Raw genomic sequence first — 19,686 nt, 5'->3', positions numbered from 1 at the left:
TAAAAGTGTTAGTTTGTAGATTCAGCTAACAGTTTAAATATATGCGATGCATTATTTTTAATCGACTAAGAGTACACTGTCGTATTGGCAATATACTTGCTTTTGTTTCCAAATCAGCTTAATAAACAACATAATTTGAAATACAAATACTTGAGATTCACTTATTTTGCCCAAATCTAAAAATGTCAATATACGGGTGAATGGCCAATTAAATATTATTTTCATGTTATTTAAACTGGATTAAATTCGATTTATCAGTGTGTCCAACCATGTTTTTTTCCATCCATGTTTAACTTACAACCTATGATTGTCACAAACTTTAAAATATGAATGTTTATCAAATGCTGATCTAATCATCAGTGTTTACTTCAGGATCTTATAACCATTATTTGATATCAAATACGATCTTTAACACTAAACCTATGTTTTTAAATCAAAATACAACCAAACCAATTTGATAAACACACAAACTCGGATTTATTCACACTTGCATACAAGTACATGTAGCATCAACACCATTAAATAAACGCTAACTATTCAAATTGTGCATAGGTTAATTGACAGATTGTCGTAAAGTTAAACCCTGTTATTATTTGCAACAAAAGCTCCCTGGCCTTATATACTCAGATATTTTATAATGATATACATCGAACAAAATTCTCATCCCGTATCATGCAATATACTTCACTTTTTTGTTTTAAAATATATTAAAATCTGTAACCTCAAATGGTGCAGTGAAATATAACAAAGCTTGTTATCACATACATACATATCACACATAACATAGGAATACGAAGACCTAAGAATTACCCTTCATAAAGCCACCAGATGAGTTATCAAAATCATATCGGATACTCTACTATGTGTGTATGGGTGTTCGGTACGATTGTGTGAATTCCCCTATGCAACCGAAAAACACAGCAACCATTAAACACGGTAACACCCACCGATTTCTGTAATCGCTCAAGCAGTAAGTACATGTAGCGCATCTCTTTGCATTTTCTCATTGTACCTTAAAGTCAATAAATATGCACAACAACAAAAAAATTAACACGGTAAGATTATAAATAAAACATTATTAATCCGATCTACGGAAAAACCTGTTTATGGACACGCTGGGAGTATCAAACTTCAATGCTATTTTAAATTGGTCGTTCACATGTTGTTGCCATGCTTATGTTTAAAAAAAAAGACACATACTAACATAATTTTGCACCCTTTTTTAAAAACATTGAGTATATAAATAAATGATTTCTGTCTTGCATTCAGGTTTTTGTCGTGGAACAAACAAAAAATAAACAACTCATTTAAATTCTAAGAAACATCTCATTCATTAAATAACCCTGTATCTCACAAAAACAACCTAATCAAAACACACTTAAATAATAATAATAATAATAATAATAATAATAATAATAATAATAATAATAATAATAACAACAATACACTTAATAATAATAATAGTAAAACTAGGTCATTTGCAAATTCTGGTCGTTCATCCACTGTATATATCAAAACAACTATCATGAATCAGCAAAAACATAGGTAAATATGTTCAAAGTATGTAAGCAAAATGGCTAAAATGTATCATTCGTTAAAACTTATAATAATATAGGATGATGCATTCCTTTAGAAGCATAGCAAACGCAACATAAAAGTTTGACATCATCAGCTAGTTTTTTGACAATACAACACGGCGCGAAAATGACACACTTAATCACAAATGCATTAACGTCACATGGAAAGAATATACATCTACAATAGAATACAATCATTATTATAAAGTAGAATTCTAAATATAATTTGGTTAAACAATCACAATTTATTTTGTGTATAATGTTCTAGCTAACACATATTTGTAAAATATACCAAATGTTAAATAAAGAAATCAATCGCGTTAAAAAGAACATAACCAACGGCAATGTATTGTTACACTATTCTCATACATACGTAATACATATATTCGAAAACGCGCGTGTGAACGTATTTCACAGAATAGTAGTCGTTGTATAAATACAGATAGCCTTATTCTCACTTTTACACATACAGGTTGGTTTAATCATGGTATCTTGTTTTAATGGACTCCATACTACGCATGCTATCGTGTTGTTGACACACACACTTTTTGCTTTAAACGTTCAAACAAACACATTATTATATACATAAAACAATACATTGTAGCTAAAAAACAGTTCCTGTAGAACTACATGTAGCACAATAATACAAAGCATGCTTCAATAAATCTGATGCATGAGGCTACAACTTTTTGTATTCATCATACCTTACTCAGAGAAATGTCGGTATCTTCCAGTTTATTTTCATTAATACAAGCATCAATCCATGTAAATATATTTACTTAACACACTCATAATGCGATTTATCATACCACCGCATTGATATCTGCCTGATATAACGTTGCCTGATATATTATTTTAAATCATGGTCAACAGGAAGTTCTTATATCAGTCAATGTTAAGTGTTACGTGGGATTTGCAATTAAGTCAACAGTTTCTATCAACATGAATCAGGTTCAACAAAACAAACAATTTGATACCAAGAACGTACCTATGTTATTCTTGTTTAAAGTCATAAATAACAAAAACGTTTATTTAAAAAAAATCACAGCCCGCAGTTAGAAGTTAAATGACGTCATCAATGGGACAATAAAACTTGAATAGCGATTTAGTCATTGTACTCGCATGTGTTGTACAGATAGTCAAGACAAATGATAACTGTATGCTAATCCTCAACTATTCAAACAGACGATTTAACACGCTTATGTCAATATTAACACCATCATCAAAATGTCAATTTCAATACACATCTCCAAAATGGCATCTCCAAACCATTCGGTGAAGTGTGTTTTTCGATTAAATTTGTCGCTGCAGTCCATTCCTGATCTCAAATTCAAGACGTTTATAATTATAGCGGGTGCACTCTTTCCATTCGTAATGCAAACAATTTTTTTCTCTATACCGTATACGATGTTAAAAATAAGCGATTATTCGTGTCGTCTTTTCGAACGCCGTTGCTACATGTCTATGTCAACGTGTAAAAGCCGGATCAGCAAAATCAGCGGTGATCCGTACATTTTAATTATAAAAAAATGGATTGCTTTGCAGATTTTTAGGAAAATGTGGTATGATTAACAGAAAAACAGGTTACTGTCCCATCGTTTTGTAATATATCAGGCTCGGCACGAATAAAATAACGGCTCGGCAAGCCTCGCCGTTATATTATTGTAAGCCTCACCTTATATACTACAAAACGATGGGACAGTAACCTGTTATTCTCTATATTTGGTACTACAATATAACTAGCAAAAGGTGAATAATGACACATGGACATCAAATATAAAAAAATAAAAGCATAATTTATACAAAGATAATAACGCACGAACAACGAACTACACCTCACATTGACTTATTGCAGATGCAAAACTATTCGGTTTCAACAGTTTTAACAGTAGTTTCGTATTATACTAATATGTTAATTGGAAATGTTCATACACAAGGAAGTGGAATTTCAATCTTATATTCCTATACACGAAGAACATTTGGTATGTTGCAACGTAAATTAAAACAAATCAGTTTACGTACATGAGATGTTGTTTACACATATGTATAAATCATGGCAAACCATATTTATGAATGGTTGGTGTGTATCGAGTGTATAAAAAGAAACGTAAAACAGTATTTAAAACTATTGATTAAACAAATACAAATATTATAAATATACATTAATTGCAAATACATAAAAAAATCACGCCAGTCAACACAGTTTAGAGACAGGCAAATAAGCATCATAGCCATCGCATATATATTTAAGAAACAATACACATTTGTAAAACATAAAATTACAGTAAGCAAATCAATTCTGATATAATAAAATAATGATATTATTGATATTTCGAAAATATACATACAAACACTAAAATAAACAATTTTAACTAAAATATATATATTGACAGCCAATGTTTATGGTTTTAAAACGCAAAGCTGTTATTTGCAATGCTATATACAATCAGATATCATCTTTGTTTTCACAAAAATACGTCTCTGTGTTGTTATAACATTTAAAAGTACAATGTACATAGATAATCTCACAAAAGACATCTAGCATAATGTTGGAAACCACTCATGTTTTACATATCATGCACATTGTACACTTTCAAACTAAGCTCATGTTTTACCAATGTCACCATCATCTGATTTAAAGGCATATTTAAAACATTACAATCATCATGAAAAATTATATCTACATAACATCTATTGTACGCTCATTTCTTTATCAGCATCAATATGATCTAATTTGAATGCATATTAATTCCACTACAGTATGTTCAAATAAATACATGGTAAAGAACGTTAAAAAAACACATGCTAACTATATCGCTACGTGCTACATGAAATGAATACATATTTAAAAAAAACATATCCAATATAAATACAGATTTCGTGCATGAATGAATGACAATTTATCGAGACACACAACAATAACAAAGTTTTTTATCATTTCTACTAATTTTTACACGCTCGTTTTATTACGATTATGTTATTTAAAGAAAATTAGCATAAAGAACAACACTTCATTTCGAACGAAATTATACTTACCCATGTAGGTAATTGATTACAATTTATACATAAATAATAAACAACTAAGCACAAAATAACAGTTCTCAGTCGGCATGTCGACATTAAAACGTAATAGACAATATATATACAAAAAATTGCTCAAACATCAAGGACACATTCCAAATGGTTAGTGATGTTTTGATAACCGAAAATGTTCGTTTATAGTTTAATCGTACGAACAATTCCATACGACCATAAACTCTATAATGAGTATATCATAAAGAAACCATTCTATAACCATGTAAAGATATATATATATATATATATATATATATATATATATATATATATATATATAGGTGTGTTAAACAAGTTTCGTACGCTCTTATCATCTAATCTGCATGTCAATGGTTGTGTTTAATCATGAAATTAAGAGAGGCGCCTTAGTAGCGTCGCCTGGTCCCTACTTTCTTTGTCAACGTTTTGTAAGCAAAGACCCATGCCTTTGCTCCATGTTTGTACAAAATTTCTTTCGGAAATTCCAACAATGTTGCATTGTCTAATACCAATGGAGGCTCGCTGATGGCTATATACTCTCTCAGACCGTCGAGTAAACTGAAAAGTATTAATAATCAATTACACTTTTGCAAAAATCACAAGTCATTACATCAAGATAAGTAAGGTGATTTACAATTTTTATTTCGTCATAGTGAATGGTGTTGATGTGTTTTAACAATAGTGTAATATACACATATATCAAATGTAAAATACACTCAATATCCAGGTCCATCCGCCTTATATTTCAGCAATCACATGTCTTGCTAAATTTATAATATAAGGTTATTTCAGTGTTTTGAGAACTTGTAACAGTTGAGTTGGTCGTACGAAGTTGTATCTTACGAAAGGCGCAGACTCAATAGTGCTTGACACAACCAATTGTACTAATACACGTTACCAGAACACCATGCATATGTAAATTTCTACATCATTTTATTAGCAAAATATCATTAATAATACGAACTTTTTAAAGTATTTATTCCATAGAATGAGTCACCGTTTGACATTGACATCACTTTCTGTGTATATAAAATATTCATACTACTAATGAAGGCATTGACCGAAAAATGTGTAGTACTTAAGTAATTAAACTAAACAAAACGGACTTGTGTATGCGACGTGTGTATTGTGTATAATGTCAAGTACATTTGAGACATAACGCTTATTGCCAAAGCCGACAGAACATAAGAATGAAGTTCGGCTACTGAAATGACGAAGAAAAGGAAAACGCTTCTAGCGAATACGGTTTCTCGTTTTTGAGCTCTCAAACAAATATGTGTTGATAACAAAATCAAGAAATAGCTCTATAATACAAAGTTTAATTTAAATAGTTGATACAATAGTTTTTGCCGTCGAAGCGTATACTAATAAATCGTTACTGACCTGTATGTGCTGGTATTTATGTAATCATTGTCGTCAGTATTTTGGCGAATGGCAACATTGAGTAGCAGGAACTCGTGTATAACTTCCAAGACTGTTGAGAGTTTTTCGACATTCAGTGTGTTCATGTATTCCTTGAAACGTGTTTCCACGCCTTTTTCCAAATTATCATACATGTCATCTGGTAAAGTTTCAAACACTTCCTGAAATATTAAGACAAATTTGCAATGCTGTCTGACACAATTCCTCAAGCATTCTGCATCGTATATGCTCACAGCTTTGTGTTGCATATAGCATTTATTTGGAACAAAACAGAAAATTAACATCAACCAATATATTAACAGTTTAATCCAATAAACACATATGCCTTTTTTTTACAATAATCATTTCAGTCAACACAGTAAACATTGCTTGAACGTGTTTGGACAAACTTAAATGATCTTTAAATCAAATGTGTACAATTATCACACCTCTGTACTTTGTCGATGTTCAATCAGCAGCTTAGACCTCTGCAGAGACAATAGCAACCACAAAGCTCTCGCATGTCGCAGCTCGCATGTCTGGCATGCCTGCGTGAATAGACATTATGAGAATCACATTGATTGACTTGTCACTGTTGACTTTCATATTTTAATCAAGAAAAATCAAATGAGATTACTTAATAAATTATTGTTTTGTGTTTCCTAGACAAAAAACACTGGAGCTTTCAAACGATTTGCAGTGCGTTGTTAACCGCATTAATACTTAAGTATATGTTCAAGCACGCTTAAAACGATACATTGTCAATATATGCATCTAACAGAGAATGCGTATGGAATGAACATAAATAAATTTGATTTTGATTAATTTAGCTTAACAAAAGTATAGCATGTATCGTGTAACAGCCAGAGAATAGACGCCAAAAAAGTATCATATATTTGTATCACATAATGTTACACATTAGTATCCATTCGAAACGGTACAACCAGGTTTGAATTATTAGCTTACAATTAAAATTTATACTTCTGGTAAAAATGCGATTTCTATACCGGTAATTACGAAAGTTAACCTTTTGACTTATAATTGCGTTTTCCATCTGTAGGGTTTTAACCATAAATGTATTCAGCTTTGTTTGGGGATCTCCTCCAGTTGTCTTCAAAAAGCTGATAGCAATATCCAAGTTGTCCAGTGTTTTGCAAACGTCAGGAATTTTTCGTAATTCTTCGCAAATTTGTGTTCGGACTGCCCCATTCAAATGTACCTACACACATGATGGTGATAAAGTATAGGAATTATGTATACCTTTTTTCGACACGTTAATAATGAAGATGAGTCTGCAATCTTGTGTCAAACTTTTGGTATTACATGAAAGAACATTAAGCAGTTTTGATACTCCGATGTGTAGATAACAATAAGCTATACACAAGATGCAGGAGCATTGCTTTCTACCTATTGGTAAAAAAGGTCATATTGTCAACAGATACAGATTGTAAAGCAATCATGCGTAGAATACACATACTCGATTTGAAATAATACACAGACACCACAAAGGAACACAACTTAATGATGTTACCTGTGGTATTTTCTCTGAAAGTTGCATGAAAACATTCACATTCGTTACTTCTGTTCTGTAGATCATCAGATCAATCTGAAAGACAATAGGAAGTTTAATAAGTGTAGCGCATTAAAAAAGATTATAAAGGTCTTTACAAACGAAGATCACACAGAAAATATACATAATGAAATGGCGCCAGTTATTATTGTTATTTATTTTGGATTGCAACAATGAATATGAGTTGTAATTCATATAATTTTCTTATATTTTCTATCAAATGCTTTTATGATAAAACATTGCTATCAGGCCTGTTGAATAAACAGTTTTCAAGGACTTTGGGTCATATTGATGATTTAATTTCACTTAAATAACATCGTGTGATCGGTCATTCATAGCATACCAAGCCGAAGAAAATTCTCAAACGGTTATGTTCAACTTGTTAAGGAAAAAATATTCATAGTTGAAACACAACTATTGGATTTTAGAATGTGATAATAAGGCAGCATTTGTTTAGCACGTGTTGAATGTTTTAATAAAAGACGTACTCTATGTTTACATTTGCGAAAATGCATTTTAATTTGTGATTACCTCGAGAAAACTATCCATTTCAATCATTGACTTGGAGTAGAGAAGCCTGTCCATTAGTTGTCTCTCCATGCTAGCAAAGTCATACTCAATCTTGGTCCCAACACCCATCTCGAAAGAGTAATGACAGTTGGCCAACACCAGGGGCATCAGGTCATGTTCGTGGTCGTAGCTGATCAGGTGTGAAGATGTCACATCCATCGGTTTAACGGCTCGATGAATTGCATTCTTTCTGTTTTGCGTAAAACATAATGTTTGAAGCCACTTTCTTATTCAAATATTTATATATGTACCTAGTTATAAAGTTTTTTTTAATGTACATGCAAGTTCTTCAAACAACATCGGGATAATAGTACAACTATGGAGACTCCATGTTGATACCGTGAGCTAGTTTTGTTAAAAATTTATAAAACGTGTACGAATAGTAGAGTTTACATTTTTACAACTTTAATAACAACACACATTTCTACTTTTTATCCTTATCTAAATTTGTCTTTGCAAATTTCAGGTCATTAACTTTGGGAATTGCAGAAAGGATCAGATGTAAGAGCGTCTTAAACTTTTCTTTTTGATATAGTCCTACTTTTATTTTGTGCAAATTAACGTTCAAACTGCTACATAAGAGATAGTAGTTAAGTAGTAGTAGAAGTAGTAGTAGTAGTATATTATATAATATAAAAAAGAGAAACTTCCGCTTCACCAGTAATGGGGACATCTTTTCATATTATGTGGTATTTTAAACATTTCTTTATGTTAAATAGTTTTATTAACAAATGATCCGGTTAAGTAATCGAAATCGTGTTCAAAATCTATAAGAAGAAGAGATATCTTGTGTATGTTGAAGGCACTGTTAGTCCTAGACTATTGTCATTTTATTTATAAGACTCGTGTCATATCAACAACTTGCATAAAAGGGGTATTCCACTACGATCCGATTCCCCACGATTTATCCCGATTTTCAAATTTTGAGGTCGGGGACATTCGTAGCTCAATCGGCGAAGGTCCTAACTCATTCGTAGCTAGTCGTGGGCCGGTCACACGTATTTCATGCAACTCGTGAGCTCCTGAAAAACCGTGGCCAGATTTTAAACGTGTTTAAATTATGGCCAGGACCTCCAAGACTTAATTTAATCGCAGTTGACTCGTAACAGCGTCGTAGTGCGTTCTTTGGCGTCGTAATGGAATCGTAGGTAATTCGTGACTCAATCGGGAAATCGGTGATCACGTGATCTGTCTACGAATCAGCTACGACTTTGTCAAGACTCTCACGAGTTCACCCCGAGTGAGTTGCGAGCCCGCTAAGATTCTCGCGATTTAGTTACAAAACAGTTACGATTTTCTGAGAATGGGTGTGCTATATAAACAGAGCTTCTCGGTTTTTTCAGTCATTCAGTTTTTAGCCTTCTTGTCGGTGTAAGTCATGGTCAAACCCACTAACTAGGTGCCGCTCGCCTTCTCCTCCTTCTAATTGTTCCTCATGCCATCAAGACGTGGTGTTGGTGTTCAAGCTCTAGTGCAAATACTACAGCTGCTCTTCGTCGAACTTCCATTTTTGATTTGGCGCCAAAAAAGGAACGGATGCCTGCTTACACATGTACATGTACACAGAAGGATGTAGGTCACATTATAAAGAAAATATCAATAAATATTGGCGCCTAGTTCAGGTGTGCGTTCGGCGAGGTCATAGCTTAGTCCTGACCGATCTGCATCGTTCGTAGTACAGTCGCATTAGATTCTTACACATCTTAGTGAAGTCGCGACGCTATTCGCAAGACTTCAACCGAACCCCACGATTCTTCTAACGCAATCGTACCAGTGTCGTTACTGATTCGTAGACTGTCACGAGCCTTCCCGATTCAATGAATGTGATAAATCGTAGCGAATCGTGGGCTTGTTTTCGTAGTGGAATAGGGCCATAAGACCAAACGGTCTTACCAATACGCTGTGCTAAATTCAGCCAATTAGTCACACGCGACATAACTGCATTACCTTTCGGATTCGCCTACTACGAAGCTGCTTAAAAAGTCGTTTTGTTTCCGGAAGAGCAAATCTAACATTGCATAAGAACATAGTCCGGGACCGCTTGTTCTTGGAAGGAATACTGTTAACGGCGTATTATCGTTTATCGTTTGGTTGCAAAATTCATAAGGTACAAACGTTCGTCCAAACTCTGTGTGGCAACCTAAAAAAAGATTATTTAAAAGTAACAAAAAGCATTGTTTACAAACGAAATAAATATTATTTCTTATTGTTATTGACTTGTTTTTGCTAAGAAGATTTAAATACATTTATACTGTATTGTACAAGGACGGATCGTTAATTTGCTAATTATTCTAAAACATACCATATTGTTCCAAGGTTTTCCTCGTTATGTCCCAAGCACATGCAAAATCATGTATCCACAATTCGGTTTCTTCGCCAGCTGTATGATCTGAAAATGTGTTTCCTCAAATAACTATCATTACAAATAAAGGAACATTTTTACATGAATGTGCAGTATATGTTTATTTGTTAAGCACATATTATTAGAGTTAAAATATTTGCTTTGAACAAAGTTACCTCTTTTCAAATCAAACACATGTATTGCATTTGCTTCGGTTTTGTCAAGTTTCTTTTGGTATTCTCGAAGAAGAGCTCGTTGGAGACGAATGATATTTGGAACATATCGAAGAGCCTTTAGAAGACAGTCCTAAAGTAGATTAACAATGGACATCATATTAAAACTCCGAAAGCTATATTCTAATGCCAGTAAAAATTAGGTTAAACTAATTTGAAACTCTGGTATATAAAGATTGATATGTAAACAAATCAGTTAAAAAGAATCCACTCACAAATGAAATGATGAGACTATAGAGTTGAAAACCTTATAAATCCTCAATGCAGCTCAAAATATATACCATTTCAATGCAAACAGTTGATAGCTCTGACTATGATTAAAAACAGCAGTTAGAGAAGAATATATTTTGTTAGAATTTTAAAAACAAGTGTTCACATTCAAAATGTACCTCATTCATGAAACGTTGCAAGATAAGAGGCGGGTGCATTCCTTGCTGACTTTTTGATTCCAAATTTTGACGCATATGCTCAATGGTTATAGGTGTACGGAATCTCCACATGCGTGGATTGTCTTTGATGGACAGGTTGTTTTCCTTTTCTTGGTGATTTTCTGCTTCGTATATCATGCACATCAATCGGTCGGCACCTAGAAATTCGTTCTATCTTAGAGATACATAACAAGTAATGCACCAAATATTAACGTGTTTGCGATATAATCAAACGATTTACGTTTGTTTCTTGATTCAAACATTCAATGCGCTGAATTAAACATCCCACGGTGGTGGCCCCTGCTTTAATCAAATTTAGTCTTTGTATACTGCTTTATCATTTTTGGTTTATCGTAAAAGCTAAGTATAAAAGGCATGTATCTCATAATGTTGATTTAACAGTGTTATTATTCTCAGTGTAAGCCAGTGAATGTGAGCAAAAAGGCAGGAGCCTAATGTTTGACACCAGTCAATTATTTGCCAGATTTTTTATTTAGGAATATGTTTTTAAAATGGATAACCATAAACAAAAACATTACGATAGCTAAAATATCTGCTGACAGATTGGTAAATTGAATATTTAAAAAGTTAAATATTTCAAAACGAATGTATGCATTATTTCCGAAAAGTCGAAGAAAGCAATACCGAAGACAATTCACCATGAGATATATCACAGTGTAAATACATAATCATCAATCGGAAAAGATAAGATCATTTGTTTGCTGCGTTAAGAGGACGTAATAAGGTTCTACAGCCTAAATCGCTTGTTAGATTAGCTGAATCGCAGGTTGGATTTAAATAACAGAGAAACCGGGTTCGCAACAATTGCAAGACAACATTATTTATTGATATTCAAATAAGTATACAAAATAAAGAACTATGACGCTGTCACTTAATTCATGTTATGACATTCTTCAAGACACGAATATATGTGAACACTTCTGTTAATAATTGCCGCAGTATTATAATACATGAATTATACTTTTCAACCCTTTATTAAAGCACTGGAAATAACATTTGATTTAAAGATAATCCATGTCACAACACGTAGTGTTATATCAGCCATTACTGATAAATAGTAGTTTGGTATTTACCTAAACGATTGTCTGTGGCAATACTTTGGTTCCAGTCACTTAGCAAGGTATCAACATTCTGCAAAATAATATGAACATTGAAATTCAGTAAATATTCCTTAAATATTTGTATAAAAATAATGAAACCACTATAAAGAAGACGACGAAAAAGAAACAAAATGCTTACGCCAAACACTTCATTCAACACGTGCAACGAAAATTCGTTTTCCCATGTTTTTCTTTGTTCTTTACTAGACAGCAATGTTACTGCACGGGCAACTCTTGTTTCTGTGTGATCAACGGAATAAGCAATTTTCAAAAATTAATTGTTTAAACCTTGATAAATATTTTTTGTATGTTTTTCAAATGTAACATTAATTAACTGAACCAATGAAATATGTATTATGCAAAGCACAGATACTTAATATTCCAATGAAATAATATACCTTCATTAAATAAATGGACAATTGATATTCTACCATGTCTACAAAGCTGTTTTATTAATGGTTTCAATTACAAAAGCCTCAGATAAAACAATATATAATAACCAATGTAAGTATTTTATGAAAAAAGTATTTCACTAACCTTTACTTCTCATCATGACGTTAACAGCAATGTGCATAAGTAAAATGACGTCATCTCCACTGCAGCCAAGACTTCGTTGCAGTTCATTGATGTTATTTCGAATATGATCCAACAAAAATTCAGCTATTTCTTCTTCCTCGATTTCAGGTTTTAATATGGTTTTCACCTTAATAAAAAACAAACATTTTATTATATTGTTAAAAAATATGTTATTATCATTATGTGTTTTATTAGTAGTATAAGTAGTATTAGAAGTTACAGAATCAGTAATAGTAGACGTATTAGTAGCAGTAGTTTTAGCAGAAGTAGTAGTAGTAGTAGTAGTAAAAGTAGTAGTAGTAGTAGAAGTAGTAGTAGTAGTAGCAGTAGTAGCAGTAGTAGTAGTAGTAGTAGTAGTAGTAGTAGAAGTAGCAGCAGCAGCAGCAGCAGTAGCAGTAGCAATAGCAGTAGCAGTAGTAGTAGTAGTAGTAGAAGTAGTAGTAGAAGAAGAAGTAGTAGTGGAAGTAGTAGTAGTAGAAGAAGTAGTATAGAAGTAGTAGTAGTAGTAGTAGTAGTAGTAGTAGTAGTAGTAGTAGTAGTAGTAGTAGTAGTAGTAGTAGTAGTAGTAGTAGTAGTAGTAGAAGAAGTAGCAGCAGCAGCAGCAGCAGCAGCAGCAGCAGCAGCAGTAGCAGTAGCAATAGCAGTAGCAGTAGTAGTAGTAGTAGTAGTAGTAGTAGTAGTAGTAGTAGTAGTAGTAGTAGTAGTAGATTGAGTAGTAGTAGAAGTAGTAGTAGTAGTAGATTGAGTAGTAGTAGAAAAAGTAGTAGTAGTAGATTGAGTAGTAGTAGAAGTAGTAGTAGTAGTAGTAGTAGTAGATTGAGTGGTAGTAAAAATAGTAGTAGTAGTAGTAGATTGAGTAGTAGTAGAAGTAGGAGGAAGAACAGCAGTAGAAGTAGTATTGAAACGCCGCTTACAATAAAAACGAATAATTAACACATATAGTAAACCTGTTCGAGAGGACAGAAGTACAATGCCATATGAAGAAACATTCGGATTGCAATGCAGAATGTAGGATTTAAATCCCTTTCTGGCATAATATTTCCGTCTGTAACGGCTCTTCCGAGTACATGACCTGTCTGTGTAGAGTCGCCTCTGCAACAATGTTATCAGGTAAATTAATGATTGTACTAAGATAGGGAAGAAGTTACAATTTTAATGTATAATATAGTCGTAAATACACTGACAGAGAAATTATGATCCTATATTTAAGATCCTAAAGTTTCTGTTCAAAATAAAAATATTCAATAATCAATAGAATTTTTTAACAAGTGGACCATGGCGGTGTAAAGCGCTTACCACAGTACAAGGAATGACAAAGCATAGCTATATCAACAGTTATGATTCGTCAAACTATGTTTATACAATAAATTATATATGTTTAAAAGCATATTCATAAATGGTCGAAAATAAAATAATTAATATTTATATTTTATTTAGTTCTTATAAAGTATTTATCATTTTGAACGGATCAATGCAATAACATTAATACATTTAACATTGAAGTTTAATGATAATAATAAACATTTTCTGGGTTTTACGAATATCGAAGTGCCAAAATAAAAGCGAAACTCAACCACAGAAGCATTTGATTAATTCGGGTATACTTATGTACGGGCCGTAAAAATGTTTTGGTGTTTGCCAAAAACCAATATCGCTGTTTTTATAAGTATGCTAAAAAACGAAATCTTTCACGGAGATGTCAGCTATTTTATTTGTTCGACAAAATGAGACAAAAGACAAAGACAATATTCATACACTGTATTCTTGACATTGCCCGGTAATGGTTTATGCCCTATACCACCTATCTGCTCCCCACATTCTGGACATTGGCTCGTGGAATTTGGTCGCCCACACTATTTAATAGTATATAGAATTTTCGCAGAGTAAAGTACAGTAAACATTAAAATACATTTGCATTATGTAATATTTACTCATAAGGTTAACAGGTAGTTTTGTGACCAATTGTTTGCAAAAGTTGAAGCCGCAATTCACACATAATTTTAAAAAGTTAGCTTTGCATTAATCACATTTAGTGGACATCTTACCGACCCAAAACAAAAAACCGAATTGCAATCGGTCAAATAATTAAAGTTGCTGACTATAAATCTTATAGTTTAAATACTAGCGATTGCGTGTGGTGCCTCCAGAGAAGCGTACACCTAAAGTACAGACCAAAAGATATTACATTCACTCTAAGCGCATTAATAACCATCTGTATTAAATGTTATAGTATTTGTTTATAAAAGGTGAACTTAGGCTTTTTTCTTTACATTTGAACCGATGTCCCGTAAACATGCATTCAATTTTTTTGTGGAATTGGGGTTAACATATTGTCTAATTAATAAAAACAAAAATATAACAAGTGTACTTACATCGCCAATCATATAGGGATGACCGTTTGGACAACCTAAAATATAATAAAAACATTTTCCTTATATAATATGATCTTTTAATAAACGTGATAAACACAATTTATTCATTATTCGATACAGATGAACGGCACTGAAAACATTTGTTTAACTGTGACATTCACTTTGAACGCAATTGAAAGTAAGTCATCTAGTTGTTCATAGCCAAGTTTAATATAAAATGTACAAATAGTACAAAAATCATATAAAATCACGTTCAACGATTCCGGACATTGCAGTTTCGACCTTGTTCTTTGAAAAACAAGTTTGGTTCATATACAGCACGCATCATTTGGTCATGATGCAATTATATTAAGGCAGTAAGGTCATTAAATTAGTTCAAAGTTTTACAAATGTACAAAGCGGAATCGTTTAATTGCGCATGGGCCTTTAACATAGCCTTCGCATGGTCATCCGCACAGGCGTTACCAATTTATTGATGGGGATATTATTATATATTATTGATTAAGAAGTACTGACGTGCTAATTTGATGATGTAATGAATTAATAAGAGGGCATACAACTTTCGATTCCATTTACGTTCTAAATAAAGGTCTCATAGACAAACACACATTACCTCGATGGATTAAGAGCTGTCCTACAAAATACATATGACATTTTAAAGTTATCCTTTTTTCCAAACTTGCGCAAATAAAACTAGTTAACAACATTTGTTCATCTTATCTTAGTCTTAGTCTAAAGAATGTCATTAGAAATGAAATGTCGTACGGTAAAAGAACGGGTTCTCGTCGCCTCTTGATGCCAACACAGCAGCATTTATTTCTTCTATATCGTCTTGTGGCATTGTTGGCAAATACATGTTCTGAAGAGATACAATTTCACAAGGGAATTAATGCAAAATACAAAAAATACTTCTTTGACTTATGGTTAAGTTATGTAGATCTAAAATAATGAAACTTGGTTTGATTCAACACAAACTAGAATATTGTTTTGCGTTATGTTTTCACAAATGAAGTGCAAAATATATATATATAACTTTGTTGTAATCTTACCGTAACATAGTCTGAAAGTAATGCTCTTATCTTGCAGGTTTTTGACGAAAGATGATTATTGTTCAAGTGTTAATACAGTTAAACTTATAGTATGTCATTCTCTACCTGAATACTCGGATATCCAGTCATCAACTGAACTAGTGGATCTACGAGTGTATATCCGTCTTGAAGTGTTGACATGGTAATGTAGAAATGTGTCAGTAAGCACTGGAGTCCTTGATGCATCAAATCTGATGCAGGTTTTATCTTCAAGAATTCTGGCTCCATGTCATTGTTTAGCAACTTAGCAATGAAGTTCTGTTCAATAAATAGAAAAACACCAAGGGTGCATTGGAAATCTACATAGTACATTATCAATACATATATAAAACCACCAGTCGGCAATGGTATTTAAAATTAATTGATTCGTGCATTCTGTAAATTTGTCTTCACGTGAAATTCTTACTTTGTCGTTAATTACATCCGATTCATCCAGAAATTGCTTCAGTTGTGGAATCGCCTTTAATGCATCAAAACAAAAATTATTAGATTTAATAAATATTGAGCGACACAAAGTTAAGTTGTAACTCATTATTATTTCTGTTAACACTTCGCTTCTCGACAACATTACTCAATAATAAATACAATAGTAAAGAGAGTAAAGTCATACATGTAAACTCACATCTGTACATCCGCGTTGAGTCAGTTGTACGTGTGTACAAGTAATTTCTCTGTGTATGGCAAGCTGTAAGTATGCTCCAACTGGCTCATTTCCTTTAGATTTAATGTCCTGTAATATAGTTTACCAATAAACAACTATTAAAAGAAGAACATCATTATTAAGACATGTATTCACCGATGTGTCGTGCGAGTTGCGTAATACTACTAATATTAAATCCTGCATTGACGGAATAACACATTTGGAATAAATTGTAATACTTGTTAAATCTAATACTGCTATGTTCATGTATGTCAAATGCCAGTGTGTTTAACATGTTAATGTTAAGATTTAATAGCGCCCAGTTTCAATCAAATGTCGCGCAAGTGTATTGTAAAATGCATTATGTTCGATAGTATGACCCGTGAGAATAAAACAATGCAAACGTTTTAATAACAAATGTACGATTTATTTGAAATACACACTATGTTTATAATTTTATTTTAAATGCAACCTTTAATAAATGGTCCAGCTGTTCTATAGCTTCTCCTAGAATAGTTTTTGCCACTGCCTCTCGAATGAGTGCGTACACCTCTCCGCATATGATATATCTATCGCAAATTTCCATCTACAATCAATAAACAAACAATGGTATTAAGTAAGACAGTAAAACAAGAGTTCGTAAAACATTATGCCCCACTACCCTAAATAACAGATGTTGTAAAAGCTTTTATTCCCATGATTATTCATCAGCATTCAGCAATACTTTTATGATAATGAATCTGGTTAGAACATGTACCAGGATCCATCAAGTAATAAAGTAATTATGGAATTTAGCGACCTGTGATACTACAGTTTTTTAAACAATTTAAAGTCGTGCCAAAAGATGTTAAGTATTGAAATATACTATTGATACAGTGGATTGTGTGACTATTACCTATTTAGTGTTAAACACCATACTGACATTTAACTTAGATCAGTTAACCTCAAAATCGATATGCGTTTCCCTTTCCTTCGCATAATGTAACCTGCCTACATATGGGGTAATGCTAGGTATAAGCGTGTTTAATGTATTGTTAAGAGAGTAATTTTGGCTGCTTCCAGTTTTGGCTACTTTAGGGACCTTTTACTTTTTGTCTTTTAATCAGTATATTGTTAATTTGTCTGTTTTCATGCATGTGTTGTGGGGCATTAGTTTTGGTGACACATTTCTAGTTAAATTTTGTCCAGAGCATTTAATGAAGTCCAAGAAGAATCAACTTGATCTTTGGTAATATTTGCTTAACAATTGTGTTCGGAATAAAATCGTTAACTAAACATAGTGTGTAAACTTGGAAATGAATAGGTGTGACAACTTGAAAATGAATATGTGTACGCATCTAATGAATGGAATATGCAATGTATAAGTACCTTTCCTTTTTCTCCCCTATTTTTCGAGATATTTCGCTTTTGTGTACTTCATTTTTGTCTGAGCATATCTTTTTAACAAGAAGAGGTTTCCACTCGAAACTTTATGTGCGTTGTCGATTTAATTACGTGAAATGTTTTATTACATGTTTTGTTTTAATATATTCACATAATGGCTGTCAATCCAACGCTCATTTATGTGTTTAGAGGAATTAAGACGGGTATCCGTTCCTGATGGACACTTTTCTTGTTTTCGTTAAAGCCATTGTGTTATCAAAGGACGCCTGAACGTCCGACATATACACACACATATGTCAACAAGTATCTTTAAAAAAAAACGATTCTTAAACAAATATTCAATACATGTCCAATATATTTAGATTCAAAACTCTCTTAACTGAACATACATTAATAAAAATGATAATTGTTTCGCTAAACATGTCAAATGGTCCAAGTGGAAGACAGTATGAATAAACGTAAATAAAGAATCACTGTGAGAATATATCTATGTCATAGCGCCGGATGATTGGAAACATGTCTTAAATAAATACGTTAATTATATACTTTCTACAATAAGTAATATTAGAGTTTATCTGCAAGAAACGTTATATATAAGGCTAGGTTCACGAAATTTTAATTTGACGTTGATTGTGTGGCATTTAATATCCACAGACATCTGTCTAAATAACAAAACATTCTCTGGTCGTTGGGAATACGAAATGAGTTCTAACAATTCTTTAAAACACGAGAAACACTGTTGTCAAACAAGCGTACATGCAAAAACTTTGCAGTAGAAAACTTATATCAATATGACCATATCACACATAGAATACGCCTCCAGTAAGTTTTATTTTAAAGATTTTGAAGACACTAAATAATGGATTTGCGTTTATAGAAACGGCATGCATTAATAATGATATAATTACAATTTATAGATGTAAATTTAAACAAAAAGGCTCGGAAGTGGTTTGATTACATATATTTATTGTTTATAAGATTTTTCAATAAAATATGGTTTAACACCATTCTGCTGAAATATACAATAAAACCTTTATGTGTGTGTGTGTTCGCTTTGTGAACCTTTCATAAAATATAACCTAAATTGTAATATGTACAACCCATAAAGAGCTATATACCTGGTTTTCGGATCCTTCAACGGCAAGCCATCTGAAAGATGACCTTGACAATGTATGATACAAATCCAATCCGTAGCGTCGACACAATAGCTTCACTAGGTAAATTCTGTAATAACACACATTGAAAAATACACAAAACTTTGTATTTATATTAATTTACCAATTGTGAAATTCAAAACCTTTTTTTTTATTTACTAAATCTCAAACTTATATA

The 19,686-nt window shown here is 32.5% G+C and overlaps 1 protein-coding gene across 1 annotated transcript in view; it reads right to left on the bottom strand.

The window, feature by feature from the left end:
- Positions 1 to 453: 453 nt before the first annotated feature.
- The window catches only part of LOC127852532 (E3 ubiquitin-protein ligase RNF213-like), a 110,621-nt gene continuing 91,388 nt past the window's right edge, over positions 454 to 19,686 (bottom strand). Inside the window, exons 77-98 of the mRNA XM_052386487.1 lie at positions 19,473 to 19,578; positions 17,444 to 17,557; positions 16,942 to 17,061; positions 16,738 to 16,791; positions 16,398 to 16,589; positions 16,009 to 16,102; positions 15,244 to 15,278; positions 14,627 to 14,724; positions 13,819 to 13,963; positions 12,833 to 12,998; positions 12,435 to 12,535; positions 12,269 to 12,326; positions 11,136 to 11,332; positions 10,690 to 10,819; positions 10,475 to 10,561; positions 10,120 to 10,312; positions 8,134 to 8,362; positions 7,564 to 7,638; positions 7,060 to 7,251; positions 6,482 to 6,580; positions 6,015 to 6,214; positions 454 to 5,189 (exon numbers count right to left, since the gene is read on the bottom strand). Coding sequence (XP_052242447.1) covers positions 5,018 to 5,189; positions 6,015 to 6,214; positions 6,482 to 6,580; positions 7,060 to 7,251; positions 7,564 to 7,638; positions 8,134 to 8,362; positions 10,120 to 10,312; positions 10,475 to 10,561; positions 10,690 to 10,819; positions 11,136 to 11,332; positions 12,269 to 12,326; positions 12,435 to 12,535; positions 12,833 to 12,998; positions 13,819 to 13,963; positions 14,627 to 14,724; positions 15,244 to 15,278; positions 16,009 to 16,102; positions 16,398 to 16,589; positions 16,738 to 16,791; positions 16,942 to 17,061; positions 17,444 to 17,557; positions 19,473 to 19,578 — 2,857 coding nt within the window. The 3' untranslated portion in view covers positions 454 to 5,017. The remainder of the gene's footprint in view (positions 5,190 to 6,014; positions 6,215 to 6,481; positions 6,581 to 7,059; positions 7,252 to 7,563; positions 7,639 to 8,133; positions 8,363 to 10,119; positions 10,313 to 10,474; positions 10,562 to 10,689; positions 10,820 to 11,135; positions 11,333 to 12,268; positions 12,327 to 12,434; positions 12,536 to 12,832; positions 12,999 to 13,818; positions 13,964 to 14,626; positions 14,725 to 15,243; positions 15,279 to 16,008; positions 16,103 to 16,397; positions 16,590 to 16,737; positions 16,792 to 16,941; positions 17,062 to 17,443; positions 17,558 to 19,472; positions 19,579 to 19,686) is intronic.

The sequence above is a fragment of the Dreissena polymorpha genome, chromosome 12, assembly GCF_020536995.1.
Source record: "Dreissena polymorpha isolate Duluth1 chromosome 12, UMN_Dpol_1.0, whole genome shotgun sequence".
NCBI classification, from domain to species: domain Eukaryota; kingdom Metazoa; phylum Mollusca; class Bivalvia; order Myida; family Dreissenidae; genus Dreissena; species Dreissena polymorpha.
The sequence above is the reverse complement of the archived record's forward strand: the minus strand, read 5'-3'. Positions and strand labels throughout refer to the sequence as shown.